At 39.9% G+C, this 22,956-nt stretch overlaps 1 protein-coding gene and 1 pseudogene across 2 annotated transcripts in view; both read right to left on the bottom strand.

Moving 5' to 3' along the window:
- Positions 1-22,956, bottom strand: part of MDN1 (midasin AAA ATPase 1) — a 143,740-nt gene that overhangs the window by 74,433 nt on the left and 46,351 nt on the right. For both annotated transcript variants that reach the window (XM_070796075.1, XM_019967352.2), the window contains exons 16-35: positions 22,407-22,618; positions 21,765-21,868; positions 19,992-20,136; positions 19,389-19,485; positions 18,060-18,173; positions 16,067-16,214; positions 15,671-15,781; positions 13,238-13,389; positions 12,499-12,677; positions 11,837-12,045; positions 11,511-11,657; positions 10,675-10,816; positions 9,224-9,358; positions 9,003-9,141; positions 8,612-8,750; positions 8,184-8,314; positions 5,434-5,578; positions 3,543-3,672; positions 2,286-2,504; positions 1,458-1,655 (exon numbers count right to left, since the gene is read on the bottom strand). In XM_070796075.1, the coding sequence (XP_070652176.1) occupies positions 1,458-1,655; positions 2,286-2,504; positions 3,543-3,672; positions 5,434-5,578; positions 8,184-8,314; positions 8,612-8,750; positions 9,003-9,141; positions 9,224-9,358; positions 10,675-10,816; positions 11,511-11,657; positions 11,837-12,045; positions 12,499-12,677; positions 13,238-13,389; positions 15,671-15,781; positions 16,067-16,214; positions 18,060-18,173; positions 19,389-19,485; positions 19,992-20,136; positions 21,765-21,868; positions 22,407-22,618 (2,996 nt within the window). The remainder of the gene's footprint in view (positions 1-1,457; positions 1,656-2,285; positions 2,505-3,542; positions 3,673-5,433; positions 5,579-8,183; positions 8,315-8,611; positions 8,751-9,002; positions 9,142-9,223; positions 9,359-10,674; positions 10,817-11,510; positions 11,658-11,836; positions 12,046-12,498; positions 12,678-13,237; positions 13,390-15,670; positions 15,782-16,066; positions 16,215-18,059; positions 18,174-19,388; positions 19,486-19,991; positions 20,137-21,764; positions 21,869-22,406; positions 22,619-22,956) is intronic.
- Positions 5,585-8,172, bottom strand: LOC139184926 (mitochondrial import inner membrane translocase subunit Tim9 pseudogene; annotated as a pseudogene).

Here is a 22,956-nt window from a genome sequence, read left to right as displayed (position 1 = left end):
AGCTGGACATCACACGAAAGTTGACTATATAGTATATATATTATACATATAATATATGTTTATATATATAACTGGAGATTAGAAAAATCCACCAAGTAGACTGTCAGTCAGTGAAGTACTGTCTGTGGTGAAAATGCTTAACCTTATTTCAATATATTTCCTCACTTCTGGGTTCATAAAGTGCTTTCCAGCAACAACCAGCAGCACACTTTTTTCATCTGTGATGACCACACTTACGTCTACACACAGGTTGGAACTGCAAGCATGCATCTTTGCATATTTCCTTTCACAACCTATACCTGGAATCACTACGCCGTGTGCTTGTACAATTTACCCTGTACTTATATTTTCCTAAAACTCAAGCAGAAGCTAGGCATACAGACCAGATGGTTCCACATAAACAATTTCATTCAAGGTTTTAAGCCACCAGATAATTCAGGATGCATCTTGTAGCTGAAGTGCAGGACTAATACCAGTCTTATAGGGCTTAATATTTATGCACTATGTCTTCTGGAAGAAGTTTCAGACTGGTACATCAGTTTGGAGTGGAGCTAGAAAAACATTTTCTCAGCTATGAAAGCAGAAGCAAGGACTATCTAAGTCCCAAGCCACAAGCACTCAGCTCCTACATGAGAGAACTGAATACCACTATGATGGCTTCAGGAAGGGATCTAACAGCTAGATCACAAGGACCACATCAGAGATGAAAACAGTACCACTGATGAGGGAGAGGGAAAGGGGCAATGCTCTTCAGCCAGGAAGCTGGGCTGGTTTAGTTCATCACTGAACCCCCACAATTCTGTGTATTTCTGGAGCCCAACAATTATTAACACAGAGAGGAAGGAGGGGCAAGAAATAAATGACTCTGCTAGAGAAGCAATAATCCAAAAAGTCATGAGTACCCTGGAAAGATATCTAATATAACTACTTCACTTAAATATTTGACAGAGGCAACCTAATAAGAGCAAGGATTATAACTTAAATCCACTTGCATTTCCCACTTAACCACTCATTTACTCATCCATCTCTCATTTTCTGAATGTCTATGACTGTTAGGCTACATGACAGACACCAGGGACAGGAAGGTGAGTGACATAATGCCTGCCCTCAAGGGTACACAAAACTGTTTTGGTAAAAGGTAATAAAGTTCTATGGCTGAAACATTATGGGCTGAATCACCACTTTAGGAAAGGTCTTATTTTGAGCACTAATACAAGAATAAGTGCATTTTATGGGACAATTTATTCATATATCAAAGACTATATTATCTATTTTTGCATGCCAGTTATATATATTTTAACCACCCACACAACAATGATTATACCAAGTCAGATTCTAACTCAGTTATCTAGTTCCAAAGTAACCATGAGTATGAGACACTAAAATTAAAAATCACAATAAAAGTCAACTATCTAGGAACCACAAGAGAATCTTCATTTATTTAAGATCATTCTTACCCCTTGGTATAAAAAATGGATGAATTCCCCACAGGTTATCTATCCCAGTGAATTCTTTGTCTTTGAGTCTGTCGTAAATCTTCAATTCGTTTTTCTGACTTTCTGTAAGTCGGCCTATCTTGGAAAGTTTCTTGATTAGGAATTTCAGACATTCTCTGCGAGCCAAGAGAGCCGTACCAAACCCAGAGGAAGTTACCCCTAGAAGAAAGAGGATCAGTCCATCAAATGACAGCAGGGTACCAAGTTTCACAACCATGCAGCCGGATTCTAGGTGAACTATAATAGCCAATGTAAGCAGCACTAAGAAGTGTGACTTCCTGCTCCCCCAAAACCATCAGATCATCAGTTCAACAGCAGCTTATTCAGTAAGCACTCTAGTAACGCCATGATAAATTAGCCTGGAGAAAAGAGCAACCAGTGTGGTACTACTTTTAGTCATGTAGGCTTGTATTTCTAATTTTCATGGCTGAAAAAAGACTTCAATATTACATTTAATGAACTATAGTAAACTTAAAACTACAGGATTCTGGCCGATTAACTCTAAATGACTGTGTTAAGAAATACCATGTTAAATTCTTCAAGAGCATTACCAGCAGTCTTCAATCAGAATCACTATTTCGTGCTTACTAAATCCCTGGTCTGTAAGCAGTGAAAAGTTTTCTCCATTCTTTTATAACAATCGCCTCTCAAAAAGAGTAAAATGAGAATCACTGTGAGTCTTGGAAATGTTAACATACATCTGTACACAGCCCCTGGGTCAGAGGTCTGGGCCTGCTCCATCTCATGGTGCCCTCTGGCCTAACCCCTTGTTCTCAGCAGCCCACATACCTGAGCCAATTCCATCTATGTACACTAGGCACGCAGCGTGGACAAAAGACGTCACCGTGGAGATGGTCTCCTGTCTTTTCAAAGCAGCTTCCTCCCCCATCGTGTTCATGAAGTTGACCCAGGACAGGATATCTCGGATACTGACCACACATCTTCGACCAAACTCCTGGTGGGTCAGCCAGTCAATGAAATCCAGCATCACCTCAGCTATGTCAGCCCCTAAGACACAAGGAAGCATAGAGGTTTGCTATTTACGAAGACTCCAGAACAGGGCTTTGCAACCTGGGGCCCACAGACGGTCTTTTTCTAAGAACACGAGGTCCACAGCTGTAATCGCATTTCCATAGGGTTCAATGAACAGCATTCTACTCCTACCCCAAAGCAAACAAAAAACCAGAAAGAAAACTTGAGAATTTAAGTCTTTAAGAAGGTTCCCTGAAAACTGCTCCAAAAAATAAAGTATTCATAAGCCTCAGTCTCAAAGAAGCAGATATCCTTTCATGTTCTTTAAGAAAGAGGGGAAAGTGACCCAGACACTACTTGGATTAGGGCTTGTATTACGGCTCAGACCAGAAATAGGTACTAAACTTAATCTGTTTGATGCCAAGAATATGGCTACATCAAGGCAATCAAGGCTCAATTAAGAGAGAGAGGAAAAAAAGATGTTTTGGCTCTCACTGAATATTCTAAGAATTGTTAAACCTAGACTATAAGTATATGGTAGCTTTTAAAATACTATTCTATTTTATTTATGTTTGAAAATTTTCATAATAAAAAAGTTTTAAAGTGAAATAATAAGTTAGCTGACAACTACTAAAGAAACACAGTTGAAAATTCTACAACATTTTCTAAAGGTGGTAATCACTAAAATTCAAACCACATTTTCTTGGGAATTACATGTGGTTCAGTGATTGATCCCTGGTTGGGGAACTAGGATCCCACAAGCCACATGGCACAGCCAAGTAAAAAAACCTGTATTTCCCTTATCTTTAGCCAACGAATATTATATATTTTATAATAACAAATCTTATATAAAGATAGCCAACAGGTGAAACCATCAGAAAACTAAACTTTAGTAACCCTGGTGAAGGAGCAATACTTTAGTAGAAGGTACCAGGCTAGTATTTTCCTTAGATCTGTTTGTTCCCATTTTTCCTTAGAACATACCATATACACATACTACTAATGTCCTACTCCCCTCCTTCCAACACACAACTTCTCTGCCCCACTACACCCCACACACCTGAATACTCTCACCTTTATGATCTGTTCTACCCAGAGATAACCCTGGATGAAGATTACGGCTGATGATCTGAATTAAATCTTCACGCTTTGTGCTTTGAGGGCACCATATTTCCGTAAAGCGGTTTCTTAAGGCAGGAGATAGCTACAAAGAACACAAATTCTAGTGTGAATATCTGCGAGAAAAGTTAGAAAACAAATCTTTTGAATGCTGGCTGCAAATCTGTCAAGTACCCAGAGCTTCTTTTCTTACCTCTTCTACTATCTATAATTTATTATTTATTGTCCTGGCTCCTAACACATGTCATCTCATTAATCTCCACCACACTCTCTAAACTCATATTCCCATCATTTTCTTTATAATCATGGTAGAGAACTTCAAGGTCTCATGGAGTCCGTGCTCCAAGGAGGATTCCAGCCCCAGTTGATGACTCCCAAATCCCAACCCCTTCCCCAAAGCAGAGGCCCTTCCCTTTACTTTCCCTTCAGCTACTTTAACCAGTGGCTTAGAAAAAGTAAATGCTATCCTCCCATAGGGGAGAGCTGTCTGAAGTAGAGGGAGAAAACTTGGATATGGCTCAAAGGGAGTGAAAAAGTAAAGAGCTGAATATTTACTGCCTATATGACAATGAACAGTTTAGTCCTCCAGTCTCAAGAGCCTTTGCCTCAGTGTGGATTCTCTCACCCTTCCCCTAAGTCAGGTAACCCCCATTCACAACAGTGCACCAATGATTTCCTTTTACTGGACAACTGGATCAACACCATACTTTAGTCTACCCAGCCAAGCACAGCAGGACCACATGCTGCTCAGCACCACCCTGGCTTAGCCAGGCCCCAATTCCAGGATCCCAACTCTGTCTGAAGCAAGGCATGCAAAGCAAAAGGCAGCTTTCCCTTCGGTAAAAGCTGGCAATCTCTGTCCAAAAAAACTCAAGCAAACCTGCCAGGCAAGTTAACACACACAACTTTGAAATCAGATCTTTCTGTGTTATTTCCACTTGCCAAGAAGCCTATTTTCGTATTTTGTTTGAAACTGTGACGTATTTTATTTCTTCTTAGTACATTTCTCGAAGCACAGCGATCATCTTTGTTCTCATACTACTGAGGAAAAATAGGTCTGAAATACCAATTTCACATTCCAGGGGCCCATCAAGTTACCAAGAATCTTAACAGCTTTTACTCCTGATCAATCTCTTCCTTCTCGCCATCCCGACCAACAATCAGCCCACCCCTCCCTCCTAACCTGAACAGACCAGGGTCCCAAACACAATGCAGACTTCTCACTGAAAGGCTTCACGAGCCTGAGAGCCATGGGGTTCGGGGTGCTCCAAGTGAACTGGACCCTCACACCACTTTCTTAACAGAAGACACTGCCCTCACCCTCTGCTTTACCAACAGTTTGAGGGTGACCCACACAACACCTGAGACGACTGATATGCTCCACCTGTAAAACCAGGACAGGATCCTGGCTGCCACTGCTTTCGTGTCACTTTAAAATTACTCGTATCACCACCCCTGTGTTCAGCAGAGTAGACTGTAGGAGCAGAACATGAGAATAAACTTCAGTTTCAATTCTTCTCATCCATAATCCTAGCATAATAACTTCCACACACAGCTCCCATGAGAATCTGTTACAATAACACATGTAGAAAGCCAGGCAAAGTGATTGAAACAATGAAATTTCACACACATACAAAAAGGGAAATGTCAAGTAAGGAAATGTTTTATCTGTTAGAATTATTTTTCAACCTTATAATGACTCTGAAATATCTTTCTGGATTTTTGTTTTTTATTCAGTTCCTACGCAACATATAATTCTAGATAAATTTTTACATACTATATTTATGGGTGCCAGAGAGCTGAGGTCAAAAGGCAGAAAAAAATTATGTTTTAACAACAGTTTTACCTCTTTTTTTCCAAAGTCGCCCCCAGGGTTCATGGTTGCCAAGATACGGAATTTCTTCCCAGCTGTCAACAGCTCTACCTCATTATCCTTGTCCTCAAGGTTGCCTTTTTCAGCTAATAACAGAGTCTTTTCCACTTCAAGGACACTGGAAGAAAAATTCGAGAATGTAAGATTAGAAAAGGCTTCTGTATTCTCTTTTGTGGTCACAGAGTTGTTAAAAAGGAAAATAAAATCATCTCTGCTGCGCTTTCACTTTAGTTAATGGTCTCCTATGACAAACTTCAAAATATTTTTTGCTAGTTATCCTAATTCCTGTGTCATGAAACAACAGTTCTGATCAAAAGAAAAAGAATTCCTTTTCTACTTTAAGCCCTATTAAGACAATTGGTTTAAAAATGGGTGACTTGAATGCAAATATTCATGGCAGCATTATTCATAAGTGCAGGAAACAACCCAATACCACCAAGAGGTAAGTGAAAAAAAAAAATCTAGTATTATCAACATCAGATCAGATCATATCAGTCACTCAGTCGTGTCCAACTCTTTGAGAACACATGAATCGCAGCACGCCAGGCCTCCCTGTCCATCACCAACTCCCGGAGTTCACTCAGACTCACGTCCATCGAGTCAGTGATGCCATCCAGCCATCTCATCCTCTGTCGTCCCCTTCTCCTCCTGCCCCCAATCCCTCCCAGCATCAGAGTCTTTTCCAATGAGTCAACTCTTCACATCAGGTGGTCAAAGTACTGGAGTTTGAGCTTTAGCATCATTCCTTCCAAAGAAATCCCAGGGCTGATCTCCTTCAGAATGGACTGGTTGGATCTCCTTGCAGTCCAAGGGACTCTCAACAGTCTTCTCCAACACCACAGTTCAAAAGCATCAATTCTTTCGGCGCTCAGCCTTCTTCACAGTCCAACTCTCATATCCATACATGACCACAGGAAAAACCATAGCCTTGACTAGACGGACCTTTGTTGGCAAAGTAATGTCTCTGCTTTTGAATATGCTATCTAGGTTGGTCATAACTTTCCTTCCAAGGAGTAAGCGTCTTTTAATTTCACGGCTGCAGTCACCATCTGTAGTGATTTTGGAGCCCAGAAAAATAAAGTCTGACACTGTTTCCACTGTTTCCCCATCTATTTCCCATGAAGTGATGGGACCGGATGCCATGATCTTCGTTTAAAAAGGAGCACACTAATGATATAGGCTACACCCATGGATGGACCTCCAAACACTGATGCAAAGTGACAGAAGAGATGACTTATATGAAATGTCTTGAAAAGACAAATCTATACAGACAGGAAGCAGATTAGCAGTTTCCTGGAGCATGAGGGAGGATCAAATATAAACTAAATGCAAAGTAGGGGTCCTACTGGGATGATGGAAGTATAAACCGGATTGTGGTGGTGGCAAAACTCAGTAAATTTACTAAAACTTATTGAATTATACATTCAAAACAGGTACATGTCATGACGTGTACATTATATCTCAATCAGGAAAAACAATTAATCATCAAGATCCATAATGATCTGAGGTCCTTTCGTCTAGTTATTCTGCTATGTCCATTTATCCTACTTTTAGTAATACGTTTTTTTCTATCTCATGATTGAACATGTACTTTAAATAAACAATGCTTTATTTTTCTAAACATGCGACCAATGTGCTGAGTCTTAAGGTCTCGATGACTGTTGTATCTTACTATTTTCACTGCACAACAAGACCTTCTGTTTTGGTAATTCCTGGTCCACAGCAATTTTGTTTACTGGTGCTTTGTATCTGCCAAAGAGTCATGACAGATGGTTGGTTCCCACAGTGGCTACTGCTTTCAGGAGATTTTAGGTGAACCACCCTCACTTCCAGTGCAATCGCTGCTGGCACTCGATCATCAGGGGTCCATCCATCAGGACTCCACGTGGTGCCCAAGATGTCCTGCCTTGGTTACCAGGGCCTCATTCTACCGGACAGGATATTCCTGAAATCTCATGCATATTTTTCTTGTCATTTAAAAAATTTCTGGAAGCCATGTTCCAAACAGGTGAGTTCACTTCAGGTTTTACTTTTCTTGTCCTGCCTAAAGTCTTTAACAGTCCAAAAAGCAGGTTTCTGTAAGTTTATTCAAGGCTTTAAGAAAATCCTTAAACTGCCTTATCTGATCAGATTTTGGTATTTGTGCAGCCATATTCTTTGGGAATGTTCATTTGTCACCTTTTCTGATGCATGAGTTTCCTTTCTCTTCTGGAAAATCAGCAGTCCAACCTTTGCTTAAATGTTTCCAGAGAGGCCTGATTTCTTACTTAAGCACAGGCTCTCACATCCAATACCAATATGAGGCTGGGGGCTGTGCAGCCAGCCAGGTCTGAATGGAGGGTAAGGGTCCTGTCCTGGGGTACTGAAAGGCCTTACAGGAATAACACCTAGGATTTTGATTCTATTTCTTTGAGAAAAAACAAAAAAAAAAATCAATGGCCATGTAATAATTTGCCTTAAAAAAAGGTTCTAACTTGGGCTCGTTTGTTTTAGCCCTAGCATCCCATAGTCCCATCTTTCTGATTATTAACACCTAAACAGAAGAACTAGGTCTCTTAAAGAAGAAACTGAGTGCTAAAGCCTAAAAGAGCAATTGCTCACCATCGTTTTCAAACATTTTCAACAGACCTATGAAGAACATTACCATGCAAAAGGATTAGTATCTGTAAAACCCAGACCAGCAAAAGCATCAAACACAGGGCAAACCTCTTACACGTGTGTACCTGTTGAGTCTTTCTAGGACAGAGTCATCAGCCAGCGAGATCTCATCTAAGAGGAAAAAGCCATCCTCCTTCATGGCCAGAACCAAAGGCCCATCATGCCACTCAAAGAGTCTTGAAGTGTCAATTTCTTCCTACAATTTGGAAAAGCAGCGGGTTAAAGAGTCAGTAGCTCCACAAGACAATACACACGTAGCCAGCACGTGTCCTCTAGTGAAAGGGTCCTTCTGCAGAAAATACAGGTCAAGGAACAGAACTTGTGTAACAAGGTGCTCATGGAGCCCCTACGTAGACCAGTGAAAATATGAAGATAAGATATCAAATCGGGAATCAAACACCCCACCATGAACAAAACCCCTCAGCTGACTCCTGCACAGAGGCACCGTCAGTTCTTTAGATGAATGAAACATCGTCACTTGCTCTGGACACACCTTGTCATTTGGCTTCTGTCTCACTGGCCGCAGCCCCCCCAGGAAGTCTGAGGTCTCCATGTGCAAGTGGCAGTTGACTGAGTACAATTTCTGATTTGCCAAGGCTGCAAACACCTGACAGATAGTAGTTTTCCCACACCTGTGAGAGACACACACCAGATTAGCAAGGAGCATGAATTTCAAATACACCTCCACAAACACCCCAAGCAGCAAGAGAGAGGAGCCCTGGGGAGAGCCTCACCAATGCCACAGAGACTGCTGGTCAACACAGGGCCTCTGCCCTCTGCCTCAGAGAGCCCTTCCCCCAAACACCAGCACCCTACCGAGTCTCTCATCCAGAAGGGCAAGTGCTGCATGAACTCTATGGAACAGAACCCTGTCTCGACTTTACCCCGTGTCTCCAACCAGCAGCACTGGTTCACTGAATTGCAATGCTCTTCCCACCAGCATCGCCAGTCGCCGCATGCCCTCGGTCCACACGATGTGGCTGAACTTAGATTCCAAGGTGGACATCGGAGTAGACAATTTACCTATCAAAGGCAGAGTACACGTTTAGGTTCCAATACGAGTACAACTCAATTCATTTTCCTTGGGATATGATGGCCTACTCACTCAGCAATTTTAGGACATTTTCTTTGGAGAAGAGCGATTGAGGACATAATTTTTTCTTGAAATGTTTCTCAAGGACTTCTTGAATCACAACCACCTCCTCCTGCTTCCTGACTCGGCCTGCCAGAAGCATAAAACCTTGGGGAAAAAAAAAAAAAAGGAAACGTTTAGTGTTAATACCAAGGAATGCTGAGAGTATGGAGCATTAGCTGCTGTGAAGAGGAAACCTGAAGACCTACTTTGGAAAACAAAGAGACCCTACTACAACTAACTGTTTACTCCATCAACATGACCTCTAGGTAAATCTAACACAAATGAACTTGTGGGCAATAAAAGACATTCAGGAATGTTGAGAGCAGCTTTGTTTCTAACAGCTAAAAAGTAGAAATGACCCCCATGTCTATCAACAAGAGAATGGATAAACATATGGTATCTCCACACACTGGGTTACAACACAGTAATAATTTAAAAGGAATGAAGTTCTGATACACAAAACAGCATGGTTGAACCTCACATGAGGTTGAGTGAAAATTCGCCAGACACAAGAGCACACACTGCATGATACTGTTTAGACGAAGCAGAAGCTCAGGCAGAATCTATCACTGGTGACAGACGTCAGAGGAGTGGTTACCTCTAGGAGTTAAGACTGGCAAGAGCCATGAAGGAATCTTCCGAGGAAGTATTACCAGAAATATCCTAAATCTTAGCTGAGGTGGTGATTTACATATGTATATCCACATATATAAAAATACACTGAGCTTTACATGAAATAATATAGCACCTCCCCCATTTTACTGTTATATTTTGTTATACCTCGATGGGGAAAAAAAAGAATGTTCCTTCCTCTATTCTTTACCAGTTAAGAAGAGCAAATGCAACTCCCATGGGTTAGTTTTATTTCTTCTCCATGCTTATTAGTCACCCTATTAATGACTCACCAAGACCTCTCAAATCAGAAGATTCTGAAAGGCTTTCATGGAGAGGAGCATACAAATTCTTCCAATTGATTATATCAAAATGACCAAATCTGAGTCTCAGATGACATGACCGCCTTCTCTTAGAACTCTGGTATCATCTAATCTGTCAGTATTCTGCAAGTTTCTAAGGCATAAGCAGGATTCTGCACGGTCACCACACTGCAGGTAAGTGGTGCACAAAGAACCACCAACCTCCTGCCTAAACTCCTAATGGCACCATGTCCATACCCAGACTCCCACAGGCGGCTCATGAAGGTACGAGCGAGAAAACCTTAGCAACCAAAATGTAACAGAACAGAGGCCTTGTAGAAACAGGATGCTAATAACAGCAGTCTAGACTTGAGGGACAAAGGCTCTGTTCCTGCAATGCCCAGTAAAATGTATATACTGACCACAATTTGAGCAAGATTTGCTTTAACAACATAGCTTGTGATTCACCCTAAGTTAACAGTCGGAGAGCATGTGCTGAGAGCATACCATCGTTGGCTAAGTGCTGCAGCCAGTCATACTCCTTCTCCGTCTGCTCAGCCAATCTGTATCGCTCAGCCCACCGAAACAGATCACGGAGGGTGATGAAGCCTTGCTTTCCAGCAAACACTGAAGAACCTCTGCGATAGGACTGTTAGAGCACCAAAACAAATGAAAAAGGGTGATGACAAGCACAAAGTACAGAATTGCTAACAAATTTAGGCTCCCAAAGGAAAAGATTCATCACATAGGAAAAGATTACAAAAAATAATACAAGTAGTGGCAAACATGCAGGAAAAGTAATCCTAGAGTGTAGGACCACAGGAGGAAGAGTGGCAGTTATTAGCTTTTTAGGGAGTGATTAAAAAATGTTTAATTCTGACAAAACCCACTTTTAACCCCCCCAAAATAAATGGGATATCCTTAAAAAAAGAAAAAGAAAAAAAACCTGTAGCTTTGTAGAGTTCACAAGAAAAGTCACACAACAAGGATGGATCTCTTTAGTTAGGTCCATTCAAGGATTATTTTATTCATTTAAAAAATGAAAACTTTGTCAATGCCAAATTCCAACCTTAGTAAATGTTTCAATATTATCCACAAGTAGGGAATGTCATCATACACAATTATCAGAAAAATTTTAACGTTATTAAATTGCCAAATTATAAAACAAAACCAAAAAAAAAGAATATTAATGGAATGCATGTTAAAGATAAGATCCTTACTCTGAGAAAAAATAATAAAAGGATGGACGGACTGCTGTTTCTACCCTAAGAGGCCTCAGATTCTATTTACCAAATCTGACCAACACAGTCCATTTGTCACTAAGTGATGGAGAGGTGGAGTACCTGAAGGTCCAGCATGACTTTCACCAACTTGCTGCAGTAGGATGGTGGCAAGCTACACCGCTTATGCAAGATTGTCTCCAACTCAGAACTAGGCAGTTCATCAAAGTGCAATTCCACAAACCGATTCCTGAAGGCTCTAGACAGCACCTGGGAAATGTGCAGAGAACGACATGATAAAGAGGGCCTTTGCATCTAATTTCCAAAGTGGAGGCTCTGTTATTCACTATAAAAAGAAAAATCCTTCAAAAGAGGTAAAAACACAGTCTTACCAAGAAGACTTACACGATGTGGTGACAAACAGGAGAAAAGGGGCAAGTGCTACACACCTTTCTGCCTCCGTAGAGTCCCGGGGGATTCTGGGTAGCAAAGAGCATGAAGCGAGGATGTGCTTTGACAACTTCTTGTGTTTCTGTTATGAGCAATTCACGGTTATCATCCAGCAGTCTGTTCAGTGCCTCTAACACATCGGTGGGGGCCAAATTTAACTCATCTAAAATAATCCAATAGCCCTTCCTCATAGCATCAATAAGAACACCTTAGGGGAAACAAATAATGAGAATCAGTGCATAAATTGGTCCAAAGTGTTATATGCTATGCTATGCTATGCTATGCTAAGTCACTTCAGTCATGTCCGACTCTGTGTGACCCCATAGACAGTAGCCTACCAGGCTCCCCCGTCCCTGGGATTCTCCAGGCAAGATTATGGTTAAATTTCAAAGCAAATTACTCTCTGTAGCTAGTCATGTCCCAAAATCATTTGTGGTGTTAAATATCAAGGAAACATACACTCTTCAAAACTGAGCCCTAGTCCTGTCTACAGTTGACGAGATGAGTGTGGCCCAACGGAAGCATCAGCCCTAACCATCACCACTTATCTGTCATAGAGCCCAGGGAGGAAGAAAAAACAGCCATTAGGGTATCCATGTGCCTCAACTGAAAAGGTTAAAGACTGCTTGAGGAAATCCATGGAACAGAATAATAATCCTACCTTCTTTAAACACAAGCTTCCCTGAGGAGTCAGATGTGTAACAACCGATATACTCCTGAATATCCGTGTGCTCGTGGTTGTTAATACGCACGCAATGGTTACCAGTAGCTGCGGCCAGCCACCGGATCAGGCTTGTTTTACCCACTGATGTCTCTCCCTGAATCAGCACCGGATAGGTTCTTTAAAAGATCAACCAGTAAAGCAATTTAGAAAAAGACAAAAACCAGAATTAAATCATGTAGCATTTAAAAAAAAATGACTAAAACATTTAATATCCTAAGAGGACGTTTTTATACACCCATGCACTATGGAATATTTCTTAAGCCCTGAGCAGTTTCTATGTAAAAACAGCTACTGAGAAACTACTGAAGAAAGTAATTCCAGCCCCTCTTGCACTAGTAAGAACCTGTAAGTGGGACTAGCTACTACTCGCTTAACAAATAACAGGTGATGAGTATCCATCAGCAAAATACTAAAAGGCAATCTTTTTTTTTTTTTTTAAAGGCAATCTTAATAATGGCAAAAATTATCTGCACAGGTACCGCTCCCACCAAATGGTACAACTAGAAATGGTGTTTTGTGCCAGGTGAAAAGTGGCATGACTGACTTTAGAAAGTAATTATTCACTCAGCGTATGAGTAACAGGAAAGCTCTTTGAACGTTAAGGAAGCAGGACTAGCCTTTGAGCAAATACTATCCTGGTAAGACATCAGAGCAGTGAGAGGAAAGATCCACACACCCTGCAGAGACCACTCGGACTATGTCTCTCAGGTTCAGCTTGACGGAAGACGTGAGGATGTATGTCTCGTCTATTGTAGGCTCCTTGTCTCCCACCGAAATCCAGTAGCCTTCCACCTGGATAAGCCTACCTCCTTTCGGTTCTGGAATAGGCTGAAAGACACAAGGGTCAGAGAAATAAACCACAGTCCCACGACAGCTATGGTATTTTCTCAGAGAGGGGTGTAAGAGTGGGAAGTTGAACTGTCACCAAGGATGCTGCCTTTTTCTGGATGCTTTCAACATTAAAATCCACAGATGAACATGAAAATAAAATTACTTTGAGGGATGAGAACAAAATGGTGACATGTACTGGTCTTAAAATTCAGGTAGGGGTAGGTAGATTTGGGGGGAACTTAAAATAATTTCTCAGATAGTTTATGACTCAGTTCTCTTCTCTCATCTACCAAAATTCTCACTCTAATCAAGTATTTTGGTCAAAAATATGTGTTTCATATAAACCACATTCCTCAAACAAGGCCAGTGTTGTACTGCAGTGGGGGGGTGGGGGGGTTACACCACTAAATTTTGGATCCCCTGGAAGACATTAAATATAAAAGCAACCCCCCAGAGAAACTAATTTGTTAAGAATAATATTGTAGTAAAGGCACAATCTTTTGAAGATGTGGTGGAAGTTAAGCTGATTTATACAAAACGACCCTTTCTGATCTATAAGAATGGCAAAGTGGTGGTCACAAATACAGCTACAGAAAAGTGCTCTTTTAGCCTCCTGACTTGAAGCCATAATTGTAGGCACTGCTTTTAAGGACTCCTCAGTCAGGCAGAAGGGCAGCAAGAAAAAAGAACTTAAGCCTCCATCATGTGTAACCATGAGGAACACATACAAAAAATAAGTGCAGGGGAATTGTATTGCAATAACCAAAGCAAGCTTAAGTCTTTTCTCAATGTTTTCACAGTTTACCCAAAGTATATATTCATGTGTTACTTGTATAATTTTTCAAAAGGAAAAAACATTGAGTCCAAGTACTCCCAAGTCCCAATGGCCCTTTCTTCCTAAAGTGAGAGCAACCGACATGTGAACAAGACATTTCGTGAGCCAGTTTCTATCAGCCTCCTTCAGTCCCATGCATTCTGTAATTACCTTTGTCAAACTGAAATGGTAATCGTGTGTAATAGAAAAACAAAAAGGAAAGGAGGGAAAAAAAGTCCAACCACTGATCAAAAGAGAGGTGTGCAAATAAATTATGGTATAAGCTTCTGATGAAATGCTAAGTGACAATCAGAAAGCATGTCACTCACAGTGATTTCTGGTACAGACATAAAAATACATCTAGGATATACTTAGACTAAGAAGGAAGCTACAGAACATTCTTATGAGATGGTCTCCGTTATAACACTTATAATGTTATGAATGGGTATATACAGGCATACCCTATATCAGGCATACCCTAAAGATTTTCCAAGTTGAATTCCAGACCATGGCAATAAAGTCAATATTGCAATAAAGACAGTCACACAAAATTTTGGTTTCTCAGTGCATATGAAAGTTATGTTTACGCTGTACTACAATCTAGTAAGCATGCAATAATGTGTCTAAAAAAATGTACATACCTAAATTTAAGAATGCTCTATTGAGAAAAAATGCTCACCATCAACTGACAACATAGGGTTGCCACAAACCTTCAATCTGTAAAAACTGCAGTATCTGGGACGTACATTAAAGCAAAATGCAATACAGTGAAGTATGCCCGTATTAGAATTTACCTTGCTAAAGCTACACATACACACACAAATATCAGAATTTGATATATAAAAGTTATTTTAATATATATATATATATATATACACACACACACACACACACACATATATGATTTAGAAGGAAAGGACAATCTATAGGGCTTAAATTTCCAAAGAGTAGGATTACCATGACTTTTCACCACCTAAGATACTATCTTAAATACTAAGATACTATCTAATGTTTAGATTTTGTGGGATAAACTGATTGCTTTTATAAATAGAAACAAGTTTTGCAAAAAAAAAAAAACAACAACAAACCCAAACAGCTAACAATCTGATATTTCTGCCTTTCATTTATGTTACATCAAAAATCAAAAAAGAGGACTTTCCTAGTGGTACAGGGTATAGGACCACCTGCCAAGGCAGGAGACACAGGTTCAATCCCTGGTCTTGGAGGATCCCACCTGCTGTGGAGCAACTAAGTCCACACACTGCAACTACTGGGTCTGTGCTCTAGAGCCCACGCGCCCAGAGCCTGTGCTCCGAAACAAGAGAAGCCTCTGCAATGAGTCTGTTCACTGCAACCAAGAGTAGCCCCTGCTCACCGCAACTAGAGAAAGCCTGCACACAGCAACAAAGACACCGGCGAAGCCAAATACACAAAAGTTTAGAAAAAGATTAAAAAAGAACCTACCTGCTTCAGCAGACTTTTTATGTTGCCAGAGACAATGTGTTGACAAATGAGCTTCTGAACCACTGGGTGTGAGGCCCTGTCAAGTTGTGTTAAGAAACCCAAACAAAAGCCCTAGAAAAAAACACAAATATACACGACAGTAGTTATCCTTCTGTAATAAGAGGCCAACTTATTCCAAGAACACAATTCAACCTCTCGAGCGGTGTTGGTGCACAGAACAACTTTTAAACGTGTTACAACGGTAGAAAAAGGAGGATGGTTAGGTGAGAGTTCTGGGATGAAACATTCTGGGCTAGTCTGACTGAAGCACACAGAGCAGGCACCTGCATCCCCATGCCTCCCTCCCCAGGGCATGCCCACCCCCCAAGCTCCCCGCCACACAGACTGTACACAGACCTCATAGAGTGACCGCTGTATGTTGCCACATGGATTGGAAGCTGCAAATCGCAGGGCCCTACACAGAGTCCGAAGGCTGTAGTGAGGTCTGTGGCCAGTCCCGTCCACCAATTTTGTTCCAGACTCTTTCCTCACAGCAGTGTAGAAGCTAAAAAGAGGAAGCAGTTCAGATTTATTTCAGTAACCAATAAGTGTTATTATTTTGCTGTTGTTCCTGTTTTTTCTACAGAAGGGTCAAGAGTCATTTTTATAGATTAAGTGGCCAAGCTTACATAAAACTTGCCATCAAAAATAATAAAATGAAGATGGATCAGTTTCTTTCAGGATGGAAAGAGGAGAGATGAGAAATCTCTGACTCTTAAGGAAAAGACAGGGAGATTTAAGAGGTACTTATCAAGAATCTTTTGAATCCTAACACAGGGTTCCAGAGTTGGCTTTAATATGAGAGTCAAGTGAAATCTCTGTATAAACTCCAGTGGTGATGGCCAAGCACACGGAGAACAAAAGTCATGGTGTATTTTAAAGTCTATAGATATGGCTATAACCAACAATGACAAAGTCATAAAAAGACTGATAATCGGTGACCATGTCTATCTTCATTACCACATACTTTAGAAGTTCAGAAGATGACAAGATGGAAGAAATTTCAGATGGAAACATCAAATGCAAAACTCAAAAATTCCTGATAATTCATAAGCAGATACCACAAAATCAACTGTAACCAAGTGTGTGTCAGAGATAAAACTCAGGTTCTTGCCCAAATGGGATCTGGCTTGCCTCCTTTCAATCTAGCTATCCTTTCTTTTGTAGAAAGAATCTACATTCCAGAGTGAGTTTTTATATACAGAACATGCACCTCTTGTACTACCAGCACTTATAAGAGCCACACTGCTTTATCCCCAGCTTTCTGAATATTTGTACTATTCTTGGCTAATGAAAAGTGCTCAGATTTTAAAATGTGGTGTGACAAACCATTCCAAAGCCCTCTGACAAATGTCTCCTTGACTAACCTATTTAAAACATGGTTCCACATCTTATTTTCTAACTGACATTTTATGTGTTATTTTTCTTCACTTATCACAACCAAAAATAACAGTACATCTCTCTTTATTTATTGGTTATCTTCACCTGCAGAATTAAAGCTCCATGAAAAGAACAAAGATTCTGTTTTATTTACAGCTGTACTCCTAGCACCTAAGCCACTCAATAACTATTCGTACTAAAAAAAAAAAAAAAAAAAAGGAATAAAGCACAAAAAGCAAAGTAAAACACTAACATGATCTAACTTCAAAACCTTCACGTAATGTATGTTTCATTTTAGAGGTCACAGAGAAAATTAAGTAACATGCCCCAGATGACAGAATTAGTTTGACACAGCCAGCACTAGAATCCAGGGTGTCTGATACAAAGATTATACCCTCTCCAAATGGCATGCAAAAAAGAGGAAAGAGACTCAAATTAAAAGTACCAAGCCATACCACCACTCTATAGATCATTCAGCTAAGCCCTATTAATTCCAAATCAGACCCAATCAATTATATCAAGCTTTCCCCCCTTCTATGGCTAACATGCAAACTGCACAAAGGATTTCACCAAGGCAAATCAAAATACTATTTATATCTCCTCAAAGAATTTGAATCCTCCAAGGACTCAAACTCTCAGCTGTGAATACAGAAGTAATTAGGAGAGTATTATCTGTTACATATTTCCATAGGCAGTGATTTATAAGCCCTGTATGTAGTACGTTGGCCAAAAAATTTGAGTTTTTCTCTACCATCTTACAGAAAAACCCAAATGAACTTTTTGGCCAACTCAATAGCTCCCTTAGGAAAATCCAAGGAAGTCCATAGTTTCCAGCTTTAAAAATAAAGTCTAAATAATCCTTCCATCAGTCTTCTCTTGTTAGAAGCAAAAGAAGAAAATTTATATGTATGAGACACATATTTTTCTGTTTAGAGGAAAAGTTTATAAAGAGAAACCAGAGAGAACGCACGTTATGATTCCTTGTACTGTGTTCTTATTCACACTCAAGCCTTTCAGATAATCCACAATAAGAATCTGTAAGTCTTCTTTACTTTCTAATTCTTCTACATAAAGTTCTGTGAACCTGTAAGACAATTATTCCATTATTGCCATATTGAGGAAGTTAATACATCTATCTTAACAAACAAAAACACAAGACAAAAGTTATGTCAACTCATTTTACCCACTTGTAATATGAATTATGAAAGCCTTTCAACTTGGGATACAGATTGATCATAACAAAACAGAAAATAACGTAACTGTTACCCAAAATCTACACTATAACTACTACTACTGTGAGACAAAAATCAGACAGCCCTTGCAAAAACAGTTACAAAAATAAGGCTTATTCTTCCTCATTCTCGGGCTTCCCAGGTGGCACAGTGATAAAGAATCTGCCTGCCAATGCAGGAGACGCAAGTTTGATCCCTGTGTTGGGAAGATCCCCTGGAGTAGGAAATGGCAACCCCACTCTAGTATTCTTGCCTGGGAAATTCCATGGGCAGAGGAACCTGGCGGGCTACAGTCCATGGGGTTGCAAAAGAGTTGGACACGACTGAGTGACTGAACACACATCCTTAATCTCAGAATGTGTTCTTGATCACAACTACATGTAACAAAAAGTACATACAACAACAACAAAGTCCCCTCAACGTCAAAAATTAACAGTTGTAGCAAAGGAAAATACAACTCATGGTTGATAAAATTTGCCCAGGTTTTTATTATATTATTACTATTTTATTATTTTATAACGTGGGAAGAGATTTAATAAAGTTTTAACACTATTTTAAAACTCAGATTCAACAGAAGGTTACCAACAACAAGCTCATGTATCTTTTCCCAGTGCTACACACAAATCTTTCCCCTGTTACTCAATGTTTAATGATGAAAACTGAAACTTAATGTCCTTTTACAAATCATTAGCCTGATCCAAAAGGACTCATCCTAAGATGCACGTTATATGAGATACTGTTATTTCCTTATATGAAGGTTTTCTAATAGCCAAAGGGCTAGTTGAAGAAGGAAAGATTTTTGTTTTCAACAATATCCATGAGTCATCAAATGGATTAACATTAAATGTCAAATTAACAACCCAAAGGAAAAAATTCCCTAGTGTTCTGGAGTTTTCTGTATTCCTACCACCTATACAAAGAAAAACATGACAAATAAGATTCTTCTATCAGCAGTCAAGAAATTTCAAGCATTGTTATGAGGGTTGATTATGTTACTACTACCAATCAATAAATCAAGAGAACTTAATTTTAAAACTGTCTACAGGTACCAGGCCATGTCCCCTTACCTGTTTCTTATTCCTGGTGGGAGATTTCTTTTGCCTACATCAGTTGCTGGATTCATACATGCAAATAAACGGAAGTCGGGGTGACGAACCAGTGGTTCTGTTAAAAGAAAACTATAACTTCTCAATAACTTGTAACAGTAAGTGATGGGGGGAGACTAACTCCACTGAGCCCCCGGGTGAATCACTCTGTCTCAAGGCTCAGCAAGGGTGGTACTACTGGCTGCTCAACCATCTCTGCCTTTGATGAAACCCCGCTGAAATCAGTTTCCACATCTATGTATACAACCTAATTTTAAGCTGCCATTCCACCATCTCTTATGGTGTGGCTGTCCATGCTATTTATGTTTCATCACCTACTCACCAGTGTGTATTTTGTCATTGAGTGAGCATGCTTTATTACCCACTATCCAAATGCTTTGACAAATTATTTTATTTTTTTCATTCCTGTAACACTTAACAGTAAGACTCTGCATAAAATTACTATCTACAGAATAAATAAATCACACTGAGAGGCCCATGCAATCTGCCTAACTGAAAGAACACTACTTTAAAGAGGTCAAAAGGCCTCGCGTCAAGTCCAGCACCAGGAGGATCAAGAGCTACCTGTGTCTCCTCGATCCAGCAACACCAGGGAGCCAGAGGAGCCTTCAAGTAAACCACTCAGACATTCTAAAGTTTCTGGAGCAGCCAGGTTAATCTCATCCAACAAAATCCACTCTCCTCTCTTCACGGCCTGAGCTAATGTACCCTAGAAGATGAAATTAAATGTCAGGGATCCATTTCAGATGCAGACATACTCACCAACAGCAGTTATGAGAGCAGGGTTAGAGCAGAGGCAGGGGCAAACTGCTCCTGCCTGATGAGCTTATGCCTTGATGCCAATGGTGCCAACTGGCTGCCAGAGCAAAGGTCAAGCTAACTTTTTTCAAATGTCCAAAAAGGTCAAAGAAATATCTTTGAGCCTAAGAGTAAGATGCAATAAACTAGACCACTGCATTATATGGGTGGTGAGGTAAATAAAAACCTACAATGTATTCAGATGTTTAAAAGCATCCAAATGGCTACAAAAGCAACCCAAATAAACACAGGGTGAGGCTATAAGTAAGTACACCAAGAAAAGATAAATGACCAAGAGTGTGCAGTACTTATAATAGAACCTTCACAGTTTCTGAAGAATGTCAAAATGAACCTCTCCTGATTTTATCTCTTGAAGTTCTATTTTCAAAAGCACTGAAAAATAAACCTTATAATCCATTCAACTGACATATCAGAAACTGAACTGTTTTAGTGTTATTTAAGTGCTTTATACTTTTGCTTTCACAGTGATCCTAATAAAGAATCTTCTGTAAGTTAAAAAAAAAAAAAAAAACAGACCAAATGTACGGAACTTCAGTGTGATGCCAAGTCATGAAATAGGTATAAACCCTATTTTGACAGCACTTGATAATTTCATTGGTTATTTTAGAAACAATTATAATAAGATGAAGTGCTGATGTCTAAATTCTCCACAACAGATATATGGTTGAGGGACCTCTCTCTCATTAAGACATCATCTCAAGTAAGATTCTTGCATCACCCTTAGGGTGAGAGGTCTGAAGACTATCGCGATTTTCTTTAATAAAAATATAAAAAAAACTTTAAGTCACAAATATTCAATTACACTGATCCTGCAAGGTCACAGGACAGAAAATAGTACAACTACTCATGCACTGAAATAAAAAATGTAGCCCCACTTGAATGGATCCAAATCCACCTCCCACCCACAAATACAAACACAGCTACAAAACAATAAAAATTCACGAATTATCCTCAACTGCATCTTACAAAATAATAACAACAGTGCTCATGAACACTACAATTTTGGGCTTCCCTGGGGGCTCTGTGGAGAAGAGTCTGCCTGCCAATGCAGGAGACACGGGTTTGATCCCTGACCCGGGAAGATCCCACATGCCACAGAGCAACTAAGCCCTTGCACCGTAAGTACTGAGCCTGCGCTCTAGAGCCTGGGAGCCACAGCAACCAAGGCCTTGCAGCTATAGCTTGTGCCCCACAGCAAGAGAGGCACCACAATGTGGAGCCCGAGCACTGCATCTAGAGAGGAGCCCCCATCACTGCGACTCGAGAAAAGCCCGGGCAGCAGTGAAGGTCCAGCACAGCCAAAATTAATTAAAATCTTAAATTATATAAAAAAGACTTTATCACATCTACAAAAAGACATTTAACCCCCTCTCAAAGAATTCTTTCATTAAGTGTTTACTGTTCTAAACAACAAGCCCTAAAATGTCAACATGAAGAGAAGACAGAACAGTAGCCTCTTTAACCTGCATTTTGCATCAAATCAACATTCCCTTAACCTAAACAATCAAAGCAAAATACCTCTACAAATGCAAACAATAGGGCATTCTCAGTCATTTTCATCTGTTGTTGGGCATGGTTGAGTCTAAGACCAAATGCTTCCCACTTCTCTTTTAGTAGTGACCCTAGAGAAGAATAAAGACAAGAATAAAAAATATATTTTGCGTCATAATATATATAAAACTTAAAACACCAGATAATTAACAAAACACACACAAAAACCACATCTTAGACATGTAAAAAATTAAGTCCAAATGCTTACACAATTCCAACCATATGCAGCCACTGTACTAGCCACTTCATTTATATGCATATGCATTAGAGAACTCATTTATTCTCACTATTCCCACTTTATAGATGAGAAAGTAAAGACTAAGCCACCAAAAGCCCCATTTACGTGGAATCCAGTTTTCTGGAAATAACCTCTTCTAAGCATATGTGACTTACTGACCACTAAGTGGTACTTGTACATCAACACCACCAACCACTGACTTTTATAGAAATCTTGCTGAATCCCAGGAGCAACAATACTTTAGAATTAGTCATATCAGCCCTAAGTCTCAGCAATCCCTAGTTTTGCATCATTCTGCCCCAAACTCCTCCTAATTCTGCTCGCTAGACTCCAGCCATGACCTCCTACCGGCAGCCTGGGCTGCCACCTACCAGGCTCACTCTCTGCCCCAGCCTTGTTGACAGCCGACTTGTGCACATGCTGCATTAGCTTCAGGAGATCTTGCCACCGTTTCTGCCTGTAACACGTCTGAATGTGTCCCAAGAACGTAAAGTTCTGCTTCTTCGAAAATGTCTGAACAAAGAGTTCTTCAAATGCCTCCCGTAAAGGCAGCCAAATAAGCTTATGGTCCACTGGCTTGTAACTGAAACAAAAGGCAGATATGTGATTCACAAACTTCTGAAGCTAACAGAAACCAGGAGGCATACCTAAGAAAACAGGAATAGGTGTAAGATTTCTTCTACATCAAAATCAGAAACAATAGCAAAATACTTAAAATCTATGTTAAAGTTTTAAATTATGATCTATTTTTTCCCCATGTTGTTTGAAGGGTCTATGCTAAAGGTAATCATTAGATAACCAAATTATGAAAAAATCTGAAATTCTAAACTGGGTAGTGAGAGGCATGTCATTTATTCTACTAACACATTTAAATAATCATCATGTATATTTAATGATAAACCATATTTTATTAAGAGTGAC

Source organism: Bos indicus, chromosome 9 (genome assembly GCF_029378745.1).
Source record: "Bos indicus isolate NIAB-ARS_2022 breed Sahiwal x Tharparkar chromosome 9, NIAB-ARS_B.indTharparkar_mat_pri_1.0, whole genome shotgun sequence".
In the NCBI taxonomy this organism is placed as follows: domain Eukaryota; kingdom Metazoa; phylum Chordata; class Mammalia; order Artiodactyla; family Bovidae; genus Bos; species Bos indicus.
Note: the sequence above shows the minus strand (reverse complement) of the source record. Positions and strands in the feature narration are given on the sequence as shown.